General features: G+C 41.7%; 1 protein-coding gene across 2 annotated transcripts in view; it reads right to left on the minus strand.

The window, feature by feature from the left end:
- Positions 1 to 384: 384 nt before the first annotated feature.
- The window catches only part of FNDC1 (fibronectin type III domain containing 1), a 66602-nt gene continuing 48690 nt past the window's right edge, over positions 385 to 18296 (minus strand). For both annotated transcript variants that reach the window (XM_066994159.1, XM_048067870.2), the window contains exons 14-20: positions 15520 to 15750; positions 14534 to 14642; positions 8762 to 8841; positions 6871 to 6900; positions 4446 to 4607; positions 3685 to 3807; positions 385 to 2356 (exon numbers count right to left, since the gene is read on the minus strand). In XM_066994159.1, the coding sequence (XP_066850260.1) occupies positions 2241 to 2356; positions 3685 to 3807; positions 4446 to 4607; positions 6871 to 6900; positions 8762 to 8841; positions 14534 to 14642; positions 15520 to 15750 (851 nt within the window). In that variant the 3' untranslated portion in view covers positions 385 to 2240. The remainder of the gene's footprint in view (positions 2357 to 3684; positions 3808 to 4445; positions 4608 to 6870; positions 6901 to 8761; positions 8842 to 14533; positions 14643 to 15519; positions 15751 to 18296) is intronic.

Genomic DNA, 18296 nt, shown 5'->3' on the forward strand with positions numbered 1-18296 from the left:
CACAACCCTTTGAGTCTGATGACTCTCATTATTTTAAGTCCACTTTAAGGTCCCAAGCCATATGCCACCAGTTTGACTGCAAGGACACTATAGGAGGCCATGCCAAAGGCCTTACAAAAGTGAAAGTACATGCACTTTTCTCTCCTTGTGCACATAGCCAGTCATCTCAACAAAGCATATGATTAGGCTGGTCAGGCACGATTTGCCCTTGGTAACTCTATGCTAGCTGTTAACCACATGTAAGGAACAATGTACTCACATGCTTCCAGACCCTTAGAAAAAGTCAACACCTACTGCTCTCCTGAGGAAGACTTTGAGAAAGCTAACAATTTGTCGCTTTGTCAGATTACTTGACACAGATAATCAGAAAGGATGAAATAGAAATGGAACCATGTATCATAAGTTTATTAGGGAAAAAAGGTATATTTCAAGACCATATATTTGGCACTGTACTGAAGCAAAAGTATTTGAGAATAATTAAAATGTTAAAACCCAAATCACCATGAAAAATAAAATGCTCTCTAATCACTTTAGTCCATTTTCTCCCCATACAATTTACAATAACTACAGGAAGGAACTTAAAAGGTATTAGTGCTATACTAAATGTAAGCTGGAAGGAGAGTGAGAGATGGACCAGAGACTGGATCTGTCCCCCATGTATGCTGCTACTCTCCCAGGCTGTCAGAATGGTGGAGTCTCACTAACATGAGAAAAGGTGATGAGATATTACAAGGAAATGATAAGACCACAAAAGTTACTGAGGAAACCATTAATGCTCAATTGCCCAGAAGGACTACCAAAATCCTACACTATTGCAAGCTTCCAATGCCTGCTAAAAATCACCTTTATAGCTTTAAGCCATGCCAGCTTTTGCTTTCTGATCTGGATGGAAGACATTCTGGTAGTATTTTAAAGGAATTGGATCCCAATTTGTCCCCAGGATGGATCAAAGACACAGGCATTTCCTGCTATTTGCATCTTGGGCTTCTTTTTGGAGGGCAAATGAGTTAAGGGCAGTTTCCCATTTGCAAGTTACTTGTCCCATGCCTCCACACAGTGAAGTGAAAGACAATGAAGGAATAAAGGAATAAATAACTTATTGATGTATTTGTCATCAATGAGATGAGAATGGATTAAAGCAAGGTTGCACCTTTTCTCAACCTATGAGCTTTTTTTTTTTTTCATCGTATTTTCTCCCTGCATTTTCTTGAGGAGAGAGAGTGATGAGAGCAGCGTGGTGGACCTTAGCTACCTATTGGTGTTAACCACCACAACAGCAAAGGACAGAAAGTTTAAAAGTGCTGATAAACTGCTGAATAAGCATTTTTGCTGTACTATAACAGTGCCACTCTAACATGGACAGAGGAGTAGATTCCCAATGAACATCCAGTCCATAGGCTGCCAAGGAAATGGGACACAGGTCTTTGATCAATAATTCAAATGTCAGATCAACAGTACTCACAAGAAGAATACAGTTCTTTCCTTGGTTAATATATTGTGCATAGCAATATCTCAAAGAATTAACAGCACCTTTTACATAAAAATTCCAAATATATTTATCTAGTGAACAAGAAAATCTCAGCATCTCTAAGCAGTACTTCTGCAGATGTACAGTATTGTACTTATATAGATATACATAGATATATATATATATCAAAGTGAATTTACACTGTGACCTGGTGATTAGTCCAGCAGGGGGTGAACCCACAGGGTAAGTCTTCAGGAGAATATATTGCCTTTGATGGGCGGCCAGCTACGTGGCACGACTGCATAGGGGAGCCCTGGTAGGCCAGGCTGGGCCGGGCTGCAGCAGCACCCGCCGCTGGCAGCCAGGGACAGTTTAGCATTCCATTCAGCAAGCACAGCATGCTTAGGTCATTCCTGCAAGATATAAGAAACTTCCACATTTTCATGGCTAATACAGTTCTAGTTTTCACAGGTCGCGCACGTTGCAACCACCTCTCTGTGCCTTGAAGACCCAGAGAAGAAAGGTAGGACACCAAACGTATATCCTGTCCATGCTCCCAAGTGGAAATCAAGCAGCACCAAAGATTTAGGCTGGTGAAGTGAGGACCGTGTCTGGCTTCGCAGAAATGTTTCTTGAGCAGCGGGTCTTCACGGGTTTGCCTCATTTCTGTGTTTTTTGTTTTCTTTTCCAACTCAGCTGCTCACAGTCCTCTGGTAGAAGTCATTCAAAAAGCGTGGTCAGCCTGTCCTGCCTACGACGGGAAATCAGACTGCTACCATTTCCCTGGGATAGGCACACCGCACTCATACCAGCCCACGTAGTAGTATGGTGTCATGTGTCCAATGCGTCCAAAAGATACAGGCTCCTGGCGGTACTGGCGGTAATACCCTGTTGGGAGAAAAAAAACACACAATCACGTTTCAAAACAGAGACATTGTTATTTAACTGAAGTAACAGACACAGCAATAGTCAATACCACAGCCCAAATGAAAGCATACAAGCTGCCTTGTCAAAAGGGTACTTGTTAGCCCTGGTATTCGGCCTAGATCCTTCTCCAATGGTTTAGCTCTGGTCTTTTATATTTCTTGCAGGTCTGATTGGTTTTACAGTTTAAAATCTTTTCAACTATTGTGTAATGCTGGGGTCTGCCAAAGAGCTCCTGCATTTCATACCAAAATGTGGCTATATTTCAGCAGCTTTTATGCAAATCGGTTTAAATATATGAAGGACTCTAGGGCAAAAAATACCATCAGATCATATTATATCACACGGCTCAAGAGACTATCAGCAAGCATCAGCTTTTCATAAATAAAAAGGTATCATTTCATGCAGTAAATATGGAGTTAAGCCTTTTCTCCCTCATCTGATAGCCTTTTTCTTCATCTGTAGAAGGAATGCAACTGCTTAAAGCATTAGGAGAGGCACAGCATTCTTCTCTGCATAGCTTGTGCACTGGAACATCTGAAACACTGCTGTGCTGTGCCAATAATGTAATTTCTGTGTGCTCTCTATCTCTGTCTCCTAGACCTAGGAATACACATCTGGATTAACCATCCTTCTTCTGAACAGAAGAAATGCAGTACTTCCCAGCAATGTATAAATATCAGTGACTATTCCAGTTTCTTCCTGGTAACACCACCATTAAAAGAGTATCAACAAATAACATGGAAACCATTAAAGCCAACTGAATAATTTATATCAATTGACTTATTGAAAAGATTGGCTAACTTTCATGATTGGGTTCCTTTTGTGGAGCAAGCCATCAGACTCTCAGCTATGCTATCTGGGCAGTGTGCAGAGGGGAACTCCTTCAAGGTGGGAATTTTCACTTGAAAGTAGATTTCTACCAAGCCAGAATAAATGACCTGCAGTCTGACATTAAGTCACTAGATGCATTCTTATGTGTTTTACATTGAATTGACTGAAATACCACTTGCAAAAGCTGTATTTCCAGAGCTGTAGCTGTTCTTTTTGTCAGGTAAAACAGTTTCTGCTCCTCACCTCAGTAAGGCAGGTCTTATAATTGGGAAAAAGCTTTCATAGACCTGTACAATTTTTTTTCTCTTTTCCCATTTTGTTGCTGTATTATTATTATTATTATTATTTGCATTGTATGCCCTTCTTTCTCCTTCTTTCTGTGCCCTGCTCCCCACCCCTTAGTTCTATGGATGAGGTGACAGACACCTTGCCAGCATCCCGCTCCCGCATCACCATACCTCGGATGGTGGGCAGGGCTTCAACGTACGACTGAGGTCCTGTTCTTCCATCCAGGTGCGAATCCACAAACTGGCAGTGGTCCTCACCCCGTCCCCAGCTATCCCCAATGCTATAGAAGGTGTCTGAACGGTGATAGAGACAGATTATTTGATTGGGCATTATTTTTGTTTGGGATGTTCTTCTACCACCAGTTAGATGTATATAGATGTGGAAGAAAGCAGAAGTATTATGGTGACTCAAACAATATTATCAATGAACAAGCAGTGGCAGAAAAGGGGGATAATGCTACCTTCACATTACAGAAGGATAAATTATAGAAAAGAGAAACACTTCTATAATTCAGTAAGGAACGTTCGCCATTTTACAAGTTCATGGGCATTGCACAACAGGCTACAAGTACAGAGAATTTCAACAAAATCAGTAATTTCAATATGTCATGTGACAGTAAAAAAAATATAAAATAAAATAAAAAAAGCCAATACCATCAGTTTGACTGTAGTCTCAAAAGCTAAAACCTAGGGAACACTCTCTGTAACACATGAGGTGGGCCCTGCTGCATATTGAAACTATGTATGTCTTTAAACTACACAAATGCACTGCAATACATATAGCACAGTAACATAATCTGGAAAGCCGCTGAGATTATATTAGTAACTCCAGATCAACGACACCACACAAGACTCAGTAAGATGTGAATAAAGTGAGAAGGTGAAGTTGACATCAAGTAATCATACATTAGGAAGATAATCTTGGCGCCTACCTTTCAGGTCATCACTGAGGTAAATCTTGTACCTTAAGGAGTTGCAAAGAACCACTCCTACAAACTTGCGGTACCAAGTTCGCTTCACATACTGCTTGCCACTGCAGTCTGAATAGGTGGGGTCATATTTGAAAGTGAATGGGATCCAGATAGGCTCACCACCTTGGAGAAAAAAATAAATAAATCAACATTAAGGACAGACTTCAGCATTTTAGTCTGCATTTAGCTGAGGCTAATATCTGATAATACGTTTTACAAGAGATGATGCAGTGGGTTAATGAATGACTTCTATATTCAGAAATACATGTTGAAGAACAAATATTAAAAAAAATAAGAGAGCCAGGAACTTGATTAAATCCCTTCTAGGCAGTAGACAATTATAACTGTTAAAATGGTAAAAAAAAATGACTTCACGTACAGAACTCAGTTTTAAATAAACAAATAGTCTCGCTGTTTTTATTAGGACAGTTCTCTACCTAGTGGTACTCAGTTTGTTTTCTAAACAGAGCCCAATGGCAAGTCTGACAGCAACACTGGCTGAATACAGTCATTTGCATTTTAGCACCAAGTATAAAATGTAATTCTTTTGCTAAAGAACTGATGTTAAAAATTCTGCAGTGAGTAACAGCCTGTGGTGTAAAGTGAAGTTTATTCTTGCTATTTTGTTAAAAAGATGAAATCAGGAACCTACTTTTCTGTTTTGTTTTCTCACGTTACTTCAAAACAGATGAGGTTCCAATAAAAGACAAGCAAGTCCTTTCCTGGGGAACTCTGCCCACAGCACTGCTGCAGAGACAACTGTTTAGCTGTATCACAACAGATTAAATACTCTACTGGTTTGCTTAGATATTTGCTTTACACTAACCATGAGATCATAACTTCTTTTGAAGAGGCTCTTGCACTAATGGATACAGAAAGAGACAAAAAGATTTCAAAGTAATAATTGGTATTTTTGTCTCTAGCCCTGCTTTTACTGTGCTGTTTTGAGGTGGTTTATAAATGAGAATGGAAGGCTTTTCTGTTAGTTATTCTTCCTCCCTCTCTCTGTGCACACAGATTGAATCCTGTAAACGCTTGCAGGTGAGAAGCAATCACTGATCAGTGATCCTCAGAACTCTGCTGGTATATATGCATACCAGCGGAGACATATGTAACTGGACTGACTTTATGCAATTAGTCACGTGGTGAAAGGATTGCAGATTCTTGGCCATAGCTTGTCCTTCAGAACAGAGTAATGAACCATCTCCTTCTTGCATGCAGTATTATTGCTGTGAATAGCCTGCTTTCATCCATCACTTTTGCCCACCCCCAGAAATCTTGAAGGATAAGCTTTGCGTTGTCCTGCAAGAGCTGATTTTTCAGCTCTTCATGTCCACAGTTCCCAAAATTCTGCTCCGATAGACCTCTTTTTTGTCTATCTTATCTCTACCATTGCAACAACATGAAAATATTTTCTCTTTGTCCAGTCTAAGCATAAAGTACAAAAGGCCATCACCTTCCAAAACCTCCTTTCCATGAACAGACGCTGAAAATAACTGACAGCAAAAATCCTGAAGGTGACCAGGGGCATGGGAAGCCCATTGCTCTCAGAGGCCTCCCATACTGACTGCCAGAAGCGTAGCATGCTCTCCAATATCTGTACATTATCAGAGACAGCTGGGAGGACGTGGAAAAAACAGGCTAACAAGCATAACAGAAAATGGAAGGGAGGCAGACACTGGACATTGTTTTCATGAACAATGTAGTCAAAGACCTCCAGAACTAACCACTTTAACTGCTTAGGAAAGCTGACAGAGTGCAATAACCATGAAGTCTTTTTTCCTGCTTCTCTTCTGAGAGCACACACTGCCTGGGGTTACTCTACCACTGTACACGTAAGCAAGCTTGTTCCTAGCGCCAGGACATGAGCTCTTCTGATTACGCTCTGAACGTGCGAAGGGCCAAGAAGGATGCAAAGTCAATGGGCTTGAAAATAGAAAGCAAGCTCAGCAACTTCATGACATGTCCCTGTCATTCAGTTCAGTTACAAATTCTTGATTCTTTTTCTTATTTATGACGAACAGCATGGATGAGTGCGACAGCTAGAGACAGGAAAAACTGGTCACACTGTTCAGGCTATATTCAGGCAACTAAAGGACACAGAGAAGCAATACAGTTTGGTGCTTATTACTAAGTAACGAAAGCTGTTGTACCAGGCAGAAGATGGACCCAAATCAATTACACAATCTACCATAACTTTGCAAGGTTTCTTTTCAAGACCAGAATAAGGGGTCCTAAAATGTTTTGTGAATTGGCACAATGAACAAGTTTCCTCTTCTGCTTAAAACTGCAATTCCAACTGCCTGTTAGTATGCTTCTAACACTTATGTGTAACTGTTTTGCACAAGTTTTATGCACCTCACAAAAAATATACCGGAAAACTTACCAGGTGGTCTGACAATGAGGAGCGGATTATCTGGAAGAATGAAATAAATAAAAAAGGAATCTTAGTATTTTATTCCAAACCTTGTTATATATGAAATATACAGTGTCACTCAAGAAAATGTCAGTTGCAGAGGAACTGCCTTTAGCAACACTGTGAATGTAGGATTTATGTCTCCTTGATTTGCAGAGCTAAGCAGCATAAGCTACACCTGCAGGCCTAACTTCCAAACGGAAATGTAACATACCTTACGCATGCAAACCTTGGGCTCAGGCATTCATCATGTTTAGCACAGCTGTTTAATGGTATGGCATCAAAAATATGTGAAATTTATCATTTTAACTCCTGTTGTCACAGTGATAGAAGTTTTGTAGGAGCCACCTGGACTGTGAAGGGAGCACTGTCCAATACTTCAGGAGCTTCTTCGTGTTTGAAATACTCTCTTTTTTAAAAAAATAAGGGAGGATGGAATAGATGTGCAATAACGATAATGCATGAACAGTCTCCATACTCGTTACATTTCCATTTCTGTCATCTCTTAACTGGCCTTTATTGTACACAAAGTACCTGAAGAAAAGGCATAGTACTTATGTACTGATGAGGGAAGATAAACTTCAGGGGGTTTTTAGAGTTTAATGAAAGAACAGTGGCTTTCTTTTCTCTTCAGTACGTTATGTAGGCTAAGTAGTATTTTCAGTAAGCTATTTGATCCCATGATGACACTCTTTATGGAGTATTCTCATCAGCTCAAACATCTCTATTGTGCAAAGAGCACTCCTCTCTCTTCTGACCTGTTCCATCACTGTAACTACACCATTTGGCTTTAGTTTTAGCAACTGCTTCTGTACTTCTGCCAGCTGGAAAGCCATCTTTGGCCACATGACAAGTGAAGAATCAGTACAAATAAAATTTTAATTTTGATGGATTTAACCTGTAAATAAAGCTCACAAGGTGGCTGATTTTGGATTGAAAAACTAGACATTCGGGGCTGCGTACTGGCAGTCAGCCAATCAGCAAAACTCCCTGCATGATACAGCATGCTGTATTTGCCTTATGTTAAACTTTCTGCTTGGATTTATACTTCAGATTGACTTACTCCTTTTAAAAAAAAAAAAGTCTGAATATGTTATGCAGGACCATTTACTTATCTTGCATCTTTGTCTCCCTTCTGTGAAGACCTACTTCCCTGGTTCTTCTGAAGCCAGCACTACAGGTTGATGTTGAATAAGCAAAGACAGAGACCACAAACCTCCGTGTAGTCAAAAGGGCAAAATTTGCAAGAGACAATTGACCTTTTGCTCAAGTAAAGATTGAAGAATTTGCCCTCTATTATTCAGCAGAGCCATTTGCCTTTGGCTCAATGGAAGAAGCAATGGGTAAAAATAGCTCATTTAACACACTATTTTTAGAAGGGGGTGTTGCTCTTGAACACACTATTAGCCCTGTGAAAGAGCAGCAGGCTTTGTCAAAAAAAAGAACGGAGAATTTGCTCATCTGATGGAACCATTGTTTCCTATATTTCTTCCAGAGACAACCGCTTCCAACTGTTCAGCTGTTCACAATTAAGGAAACCAGTTTACTAAACATTTGGTCAATCAATCAAAGACATTAAACTTCCCATTGCTTCTGTATTGTGGAACATTAGTAAGTTTTTGTATTTTAAATTTAACTTCCTGTTCCCCTGAAGCTCACTTTGATGTCACTTATATTTTCATGGTGGTATTAGGAGCACATAATATTCTCCTAGCTTTATTGAAAACAAATAATTAATTAAAAAAATATCTCAAAGTAGCAGGTTCAGGATAATAACCACAATAATCACGCTGGTTTCATTGCCCTCCCACATCTTTTAGTAGGAAAAAGTTCTGAGTTGAAAATAAAAAGCAGAGCATACCAGATTCTGTGATAAATGAGACTGAAGAGCTAACAGGTCCATAACCAAAGGGATTCTTTGCCTGGACTTTAAAATAATACCTGCAACACAATGAGAGAAAATAAAACACCGATTCCACTGCAATGGCTAAATTATAAATAACACTGAAATAGGATGAGAATCAAACGTGTTAGTTTGATTCCAGTGAGTTCAGGTGTTCTTTGCGTTAAATCGACTTGGATACTCAGCCAGGCTATGAGCTGACTGTTACACACAAATTTCACCTTTTTGCGATTGCTAACATGTATTTTTGGATTATTTCTTTTTATCATTCTTCTTCCAAGAACACACACAATTACATCCATTTTAAATGAAAAAACAATAGCAATAGACTACAAGAAAAAGCTGCTAGGAAATAAATTTTGATCTCAAGAAGTTTTAAACTGGATTATCTCCTAGGAAAGCAGTGGTGTAAACTACAAACTAAAACCATCAGATTGGTATGAGATCAGACACTAAGCTTTTGACCTTTCGTTAAAAACTCTAGCAGTATTGAGATTACAGTTCTTGAATAATATGATAAATTTTCACATGTTGACTCAGTGTTTTCCCAAAGTATTTAAATAACATGCTTAACTTGAAGCACATGACTAGCCACCAGAACTCAGCTCTTTGCTTGACAGAGGCATAATTGTTCTTACTTGGGGAGAAGAAAATGTGTAAGCACATTTTTATTTCACTTTGAAATATGATGATTTTTAGTTGATGCCTACCCTGACATTTATTTTTCAGATTAATGTTTTCTTCTTTCCCTTTTACCTTCTTACCCAGTACAGCAGAAACCAACTAGAATGGAAGATTACTGTAAAAGTTCCAGCACAGCATTTTTTAAGTGCCTGTGTTTAGGTTTTCCTTTCTGGCACGCTTGCTCAATTTCAGTCTTGTAAAGAAATTAAAAATAATAATAGTAAAAAAGACTATGCCTCTGTAACATCCGCATGGAATCTGGACCTAGATTTAGCCTCCCATCCAAAAACAAACATCTCCAAGAGCATCCTCTGTGACCCACAGAACTGGGCAAGAGCTTACTCATGGGGACAGGTGCCACCAAGCATTGGATTACCTCCTGTGGCAATGTCCATCTGAGTGGCAGCTCTGATGCTCCTCAGCTGGTGAAGGGGAGCCCTGTTACAAACATCATCCCCATCCTGCACAGAAAGCCGCCAGCGTGGCTCTGCTTGCACAGCCCAGCAATGGCTCACGCTGGGCTGGGACAGAGGGGTTCAGAGCAAACATGGGCTGCTGTCCCCCGGAAGCTATTGCCACCTGGCACAGTTTACGTACAAAGTGTGGACACAACCCACATCAAAAGCTTTACTGTCCTTTTCTTCACTTCTGTCCACAAGAAATGGTAATAGCCCTTCCGACATAACAGTGTAACGTGTAGCTTAATGTCACATAAGACACTCCTGCTTTGCAGCCTACCAGACAGCAGGCAAATTAAACAGGATCCAGCTGAAGGAACTTTGCTGTTTCTTTGCACTTTTCTGTACCATAAGATGTGTCTGCTCCTAGAGGACTTTACCACAGACCAGGACCTCAAGGCTGGCTCCCGAGATGAACCTCTCCAGCCAAAGCACCAGCTAAGCACATACAAGGCTAATCACACTGACACAACAGTTGAACCAGCCCTGTGGCAAAGATGAATCTCTTTTTTCATCAAAAAGAATGTGTTTTTTTGTTGTGCCCAGTGAACTGCTTCATCTCAAAATTGAACTGATCCCTATGAAAAGGCTGGAAAGATGTGCAAATAACATCCAGTTCTTCAGCAGAAGGATGGCAGTCATGTGAGCACAGCTTTTCATATCTACAGGGCACATGCCAAAGCTCCACTCCCTAAAAATCACAGGCAGGTCCTCCAGCACGGTCAATGTGGAAGCTAGAAGAATTGAAATATTCTGGGTTTCATCAGTGGCAGGAGCTTTGCCTTGTACCTGTGCCAGACCTGGAGCACACACATGATCAGATCCTCTGTGGGACATGCTCCCACCCCTGCACGAGGGATGTGTCCCCTGTCCCTGCTGCATCCCTCAGCTGAGGTCACAAACCGACTCCACTCCTTTCTGCAGACAGATCTGCCTTTCATTAACCACTACATGATGCTCACAAAGGAGTCACAGATTTCTTGTAAAAAGAAAAACATCATGGCAAAAAGAAACTGCACAGAACAGTGACATTTAGCAAGGCTATGGTTTTTGCTCATTTCTCACACAAACCTTTCACTGGCAGAAATCTTGGCCCATAGTTTTAACTATTGGCCTTGATTTCCTGACAGCAGCTCACAAGCACTCAGGGTGGCTGGAGAAAGAGCAGAGGGGCAGCAAAAAGCCTCCTTTGCACTCCTGTACTTCTGGCCACCCGAGCAGAGCACGCAGCTCGAGAATTGCTTTAAACCCCATATGTTGCCAATGCTCCCACGGGACACCTGCACCAGAGGCACGGCCAGCAAGAAAATGCAAGGCTTTCAGTACATGTGTATTAATGCTAGGATCAAAACATTCCCATGAGCTACACAGACACCACACTCCACATTTAAAACAGGAGAATTAAAACAGGAGAAAGCAGCCCAAAAATCTGCTACTCAGAATGCATCTACTTCAGCAGGGAAAAGCAAGCAGTTTTGTATTTAATGCTCACTGCAGGAACTGATTACCTACGTAATCAGGGCAACTGTACTTTCATGTGTCCTATTGCGTACTTAAAAGCCCATCTGGGACACACGATTGTTCAAATTGCCGGCCCGACTGTCTGGAAAAAACAGCGATGAAGTTATGAGCATATTTCTCTTCACTAAATTGGAAAATTAGTTCCTAAGCCTTTATATATACAAGAAGCCTTTAGTAGTGCCAGCAAGAGAGCCAGGACTCATGACTTGCTGACCCATGATTTAACTGCAGACCGTGCTACGATTGCTGTATTAAGTGCATCAATAAACTAATGCAGTCAGGATATATTTCTTTCTCAGACATGACAAATAAGAAAGAAATTGCCAAAGCCTTTCAAGGTCCAGGAGTCTGACATTTTCATTAGTCAGAATCTTTATTTGCCTTACAGCTGATGAATTTGCCAAGAAATCTCAAATCAGTATAACGCAACTGTTCTCCATCACATAAATACATGAAGAAAATTTGCAATGTGTAAGTTGATTGTGCTTTGATTACACTTTGCTTAGCCAAACTTATAATAAATTGTTAACAACAGGCATATAAGAATCACAACTACATCAGATGCAAGGCCACCCGTTTGTTTATAATGCAGACAACAAAAAAGCTTTTCTTCCTGAAAATAAGCCTCCTTTGAGATTTTGTATACCACTTCTACTGACATGTAAAGAAGGGACATAAACTGTAATGGAGCAGTGAATACGGGATATTTTTATTCATTTAGGCTATATGACTAATCATATCACCATACCTGTCACTTTGAGCAAAATGATTTTATGACTTAATTCAACGTGTCTCCCCCCTGCTGGAAATTACTAGCTGGCACTCGCAGCTACAAAGGGAGATCATCACTCAGCAGACGGGTTAGGGAAGCAGCTGTTTTTAAAAAGATTCATTATCCACAAATCATTTCCCCAGCCTCTCAGGAGGCATGAACAACCCCCCGGCCCTGCAGTCCCATCAGCAGCTGGCTGAGATGGTAGGACATGCAGGCAGCATCCCCACCTGCCATGACGGGGACCACCCCAGCACCACGGCCACACGCTGGCCAAGGGGAAGGTGGGACAGCTGCTGTGCAGACCTCCCTCGGTGCTGGACAAGGGCCACGGTGGCTCTGCAGAGGGTACACATGCAGCAGGTGGCTGCTCCTTGCAGGAGAGGAACCAGCATGCATGCCTGACCTGGCCGCTGGGAGGACACCCACAGGGGTTGCTGCCTCCATCAAAAAATGGACTAGCACCACATATATCGTGAATATTTATACTAAATATAATAATAAGACACTAGAGCAATGCTGGTAGAGGAGTTTCCTGCACAGGTGTTGACAGGTATGTGCCACTAGGTCCACCGCTTGCATGAGATAAGGGTTTCATCCACATCTCACCTCGTCTGTGCTGCTCTGGTGACACAAAGCAGGTGGTTGTGGCTGGGGATACTTGTTGGACATCCCGCAGCTTTGTTTTAGTGGAGATACAGAAGCCCCCGCAGCCAGAAGTTCCTACAATTGATCTGTTTGAAGTTAGCCCTGAGTAAACCTCTGAGAGCCTCCTGAGAAATGCTCTGCACGACACTGGAATTGGTAGCAGCACTCTGGGGTGAAAATAGCCCCGAAGGGAACAGAAACTGAGCAGACAGGGAAGAAGATTTGAAGAGACATGGAGATACAGTGGCAAAGGAGGGCGTTTTGAATCAGGAGGCTGTCTAACCACTACCTACCATAAGGCTCTGCCACAGCTTTCCCACAGAAAGGCAGGAAAAAGCCTAACCATGTTCAAGAAGGAGTTTGAAATGTTTGTGAAGAGGATTATAATGTCTGTGCTGCAGGAGATTGGATTTAGTGGGTGAGTGGATGCTTTCCAGCCCTTTGCATCACTCTCCTGTGATGGCTGAGAGTTAAGCCTAGGGAAGGGACATTGTCAAGACTTCTGTTTTTAAGATTTAATAAGAGTTAAAGTAATTTTAGCGTTTACATTCACATGGCACAAGGAAACGGCTTCTGTACTCAGTGAAGCTGACCAGAGTTTTGCTAACGGAAAAACTACTTCTCAACTGGAGGCTAGACTGGGTCTCAGAAGAAAACTTATCACATGGGTTAAATTTAGACATCCGTTCTGTTTGTAAAACCTAAACACCAGGCAGACGTTTTCCAGGACATGTTGACAGCTTCAAGTCTTCTCTGGAGCTGACTTCTGCCGCAACGCCAGTCTCTTTCTGATACACAGCGTGCACCATGGATCGCACCACTGATAACCCCTCACGGGATGCCCAGCACTCAATTGCATCTGAATACAGTAAATCTGACTTAATCACAGATTTCTCACAAAATGCATTCCAAAGGCAAACATCTAATTTTTAGACTGACTTCTGATATGCCACGTTTTCTTAATTAGGATGGGGTCCTTTCCCAGTGGTTAGGGAGTTATTTTTAAGACAAAAAATATGCAGTGAACTCGGTCTGTGGATTTGGAGAACGTAAGCGAGATTGGCTGATACACACAATTTTGCTGTTGAAAAGAACCTTCCTTCTCCACCACAGACCCCACATGAAGCCTTTTTTCTTTTCCACAGAGTGTACAACAGAAGCCAATGGATTACACTGTTCTTCAGAAAGAGGCTAGGAAAATAGATTTTGTTTGAATCTACCTGCTTTGGAACAGCCTTAAAATTCAACTGGGGAGACACAAGGTTCATGGATATGCATGAACCTATAACCTTGCCGGAAATGGCCTCATGACATCACACCAGGGGTATACTTTGCATGCTCTTCCCCTAGAATTTCATTCAGTTATGCATAAGACTAGAAAATGCATTTTTAAAATGAGATTTTTTTTTCTGTTATCGATATGTGCTTTTATATACACAAACACATGTACACACAGTCATCTACTCCAGGACTAACATGGTAATATAACTAGATGTGCGATTTATAAAATAATTTGCTGTGATACAGAATGAGTAAAATTTAGATCAGACATAGATATTTATACTAAGGCCAAGAAAAATGGTTACCAATTTTCAGATCTATTTTACTTCCCTAACAGAACTGAAAAAGAATGGATCAAATCCTTACCGCGTGTTTGGCTTCAGGTTCTCAATTGGTAAATGAGTAGTGCCTGCAGTCCTGGTTGACCATTTATTCTTCAAAAAGTCATCATAGGACGCACTGTAAACCAGATAGCCTGTAAATGGGAAAGACAAAGAGTTTGGAGGGTTCTAAACATAAGTAAGTGTTATATATCCAATCCTTATGTGCCATGGTAGATTTCATGGGTTAAAAGGAGTGAAGCATCTTTGAAAGTGAGTTGACAGCCTAACTGTCCTGGAAAATCCCAGGCTACAAGAACTTCCTGTCATTAGCCAATGATGATGGTGCTTTACATCAGAGGATGGTACCAAGATGCAACTACTGATTTAAAACACAGCGAAGGCAAAAAGATGTCAACCCATTCACTGCTTTAAGTGACACACTGTGCAGAAACTAATGTAGTTAGAGATCCTGTGATGTTTGATTTTTTCATTTTTAGGCAAATTATGCTCAGTAAGGTACTGAGGTACTGGATCAACAGCCTTGAAGAATGAAACGCTATGGGACAGACACCACATGGCCTGTTCAGGCGCAGCCTTTTCCCTTCCCAGCCCTTATCACTGCTTCGGCTCTGCCAGTTCCCTTCCCTCTGCCATCATTGTCATCCACAGAAGTGGGTGAGAATCCTCAAAAATCCTCAAATCCTCAAAAAACTGAATGTTAGCACCAAGGCAGTGGCCTTTTCCGTTGCTTATTTCAGATCTTTTGGGTCCACTGACAAATTGGGGTTGACTCTTTTATAAAACATTTTCTTTTTTTATTTACTCTAGTGTTTTTAGCAAGTTTTGCGATTCATTTCTGAAGTCAGTTTGTGGCTCTCTAAAGGTCAAAAGACATTAAAGTTTATGTAAATTAATACAGATGCTTGACATCCTTCACTCTCCACCACTTGACATCCTCACCTTCCCCACCTCGCCCTCAGGAGAACAGCCCCACACCCCCAGGCGCTGGGGCTGCCAGCTCTGCGGTACCTGTCACCATGTCTCCTCGAGCAGGTTTGGCCCAGTCCACGATGACAAAGGAGTGACAGCCTTCTACTGCCACGACGGTGATGTTGTGAGGGGCTTTGAGGGGACGCGGCTCTCTCTCTTTAAGGTCATTAGGGATGATCTCGTCGAGGCTTTCCACCTGGAAGTGCTCCAGGGCCTCTGTCAAGGAGCAGGGCGCTGCTGGATCTTTGTTTAGGTAGGTCACATAAGGAGCTGGAGGAGACAAGGAAGGGTGGCATTTAGTTAGCAGTTTGTAGACTCCACAGAGTAGCACACAGTCTGACAATTTCCCAAAAAGAAGAGAACGAAGTTTTGTGATGCATTTTAAAATTCCTCCCCTTCCCGCCTGTTGCAAGTCCTACATCAATAGAAATTAATCCTTTTATTCTTACCTGTAAAAATTAGACATTAGTTTCCTGCATCTCCAAAGCATACATCTGCAATATCAGTGGGTTTTTTTTTTGTTTGTTTGTTTTAATTTTCTGGTGCTGTCCAGAAACTTTCTAGAGCCTTTCCACAATTGACATAAATTTTAGCACCAGGGAAAACATAAAATAACAAATAGCCCACATGACTAGGCTTTTCCTTATGTTTAAACAGAATTTCCTGTTTCCATTTGTACCCATGGCATTCTGTCCTTTCAGTGGGTACCACTGAGAAGAGCCTGGCTCCCTCTTCTTTCATGCCCCCATCATGTATTTAGGCACATTGGTAAGGTCCTCCTCAGCCTTCTCTTCCCCACGTTGAACAGTCCCAGCCATCTCAGCCTCTCCTTGTACATGAGATGCTCCAAACCCTTCATCACCTTCCCAGCCCGAGTGAATTCCTGCATCCCTGCCTAGCCCAGCCACTCTGACTTGGGCAGCTCTGGCTGCCCAACCTGCACATAGTTCTTTGTATTTTAACGTGACATGTCCTGGATTGGTCCCAGGCAAGTCCCAAAGGCTTCTTTGCACCATGGCAGTATACATGACCTAAAGGAACAACATTAAAGTAAAAATAGCTGTAGAGACGTGGCTGGTGCTCTATTTGCCTTCTTCACCCTTTCCTTAGCTTATGCCCCTCAAACCAGACTCTTGCACTTTATCAAAGAAATTTAGAAAGGAAAGCTAAGATTTTGGTGGTCTCCAAAGGCTCACATTCAATTTGATTGATAAGCAAGGGAAAGTGGGATACCAATATTCAGGTCTGCCCCACACTCACAACTGTACCCAGTTACTCAGAGAGAGGAGGACCAATTTTGCTACAATAGGCAGAAGGGAGTGGTGTGATTGCAAGACCACCTCCCCACGTTACCTCCAGCTGCTCTGGAAGGCTGGGTGGAAACGTCACCTAGCACGGAACAGATCACTGCCCTGGCCTTTGATCAATATCTACAACTTTAACAGGTCCTAGTGGTTGGTTCTTACACAAACATCCTGAAGCTGGGCTGAAACAATGGGGTGAGCAAGAAGAGTAATTCCAAGGTGAAGTCTGACCGCTTACAGGAAGCAATTATCACAGCGTTAATGTGATATTAAGGGGCTGTGCATTAAGGGTTTGGTAGTCATGAGTCCCCACCTTCCAGGCACCCAACCTGTAACTTCTGCTTTTAGAACATTTATAATGACCAGAATTGCACTTTGGCTCAGGAAAAGATTAAACTATCTTGTTATTGGCTTAATGTCACAGTAACATCCAAAGTAAGGACTGTAACGCTTGCCTTTGGAAATGTTTATTCAGTTGCAATAATACAAACCATTGAAATGATAATATTTTTTCCTTAGTGCCTTTAAATGTTCATAAACCAATATTTCTTGGTTTATCTTATTGGATTTCATGCCCTTAGGGATTTTTTCCAGATCTTGCAACGAAGTTAATTTTAGCCTCTTTAGTTAAATTAATCAAGAAGCACTGTCAGCGAGAGCACTGAACAGAAACATCGTTAAACTATTTGGACAGGGAAACTGAGGATGCACTGGAAAAAGTCTTGGCAAATATAAAAACAAATATTTTACTCCAGCAGCAGAGCTCCACTCTAAGCCATGTGAAGCTTGTAGGTGTTGGAATGTAAGGCAAGACGTGAACCAAAGGTGACTCTCCATCCCCTGAACTCACATCTGAAATGCCAGGTGAGCCAGGTTGACCTCAGTTCAAATGCCAGAGGCTGCTGTGGGCCTACCAGTGTGGGATGGAGGCTGGCATACAGTGTTCTAGCGCTTCAGAATCCCTCCAGTCTGACCTCAAGCTGCTTCTCTGACACAGAGCAGCTCTGAGGTGACAGCAGCAATGCCTACCTACACACTTCAATGGCTCAAATATGCAGGAGCGTCACTCATTGCTCATGCCAATATACCGTGGGTTCCTTCCCTATGATTCTTTTACAGAGAAGAGATATAAATAGCAAAGCCAAATTTATCTCTATCAGTTTTACCTTTTGGAAAATTCATATCCAAAATGTTATTTAGGCCCTCCAGAGGACAGCACACACCTGTGTGGAGACTTGCATTGACTGAACTACCAGTGTGAATTAAAAGTGATGCAGCTGAGATGAACTGAGCACCAAAGTAGACACTCTTGCTTTCTTACTGACTTCAAGTAAACTGAACAAGAGGCGGAATATAAAGCAGAGCATTTACACTGGAAGAGTAGAAAGAGGTTTGCAGTGCTTCAGCAACATCAGTGAGCCCACATGCAGACATGCAAGCGTCAAAGCTATGAACAAGTACAGCTGTTTGGGTTTCCCAGGTGGCAGGCCTTACAAGGACCACGCATTAGTC

The sequence above is a fragment of the Anser cygnoides genome, chromosome 3 (assembly GCF_040182565.1).
Source record: "Anser cygnoides isolate HZ-2024a breed goose chromosome 3, Taihu_goose_T2T_genome, whole genome shotgun sequence".
In the NCBI taxonomy this organism is placed as follows: Eukaryota; Metazoa; Chordata; class Aves; order Anseriformes; family Anatidae; genus Anser; species Anser cygnoides.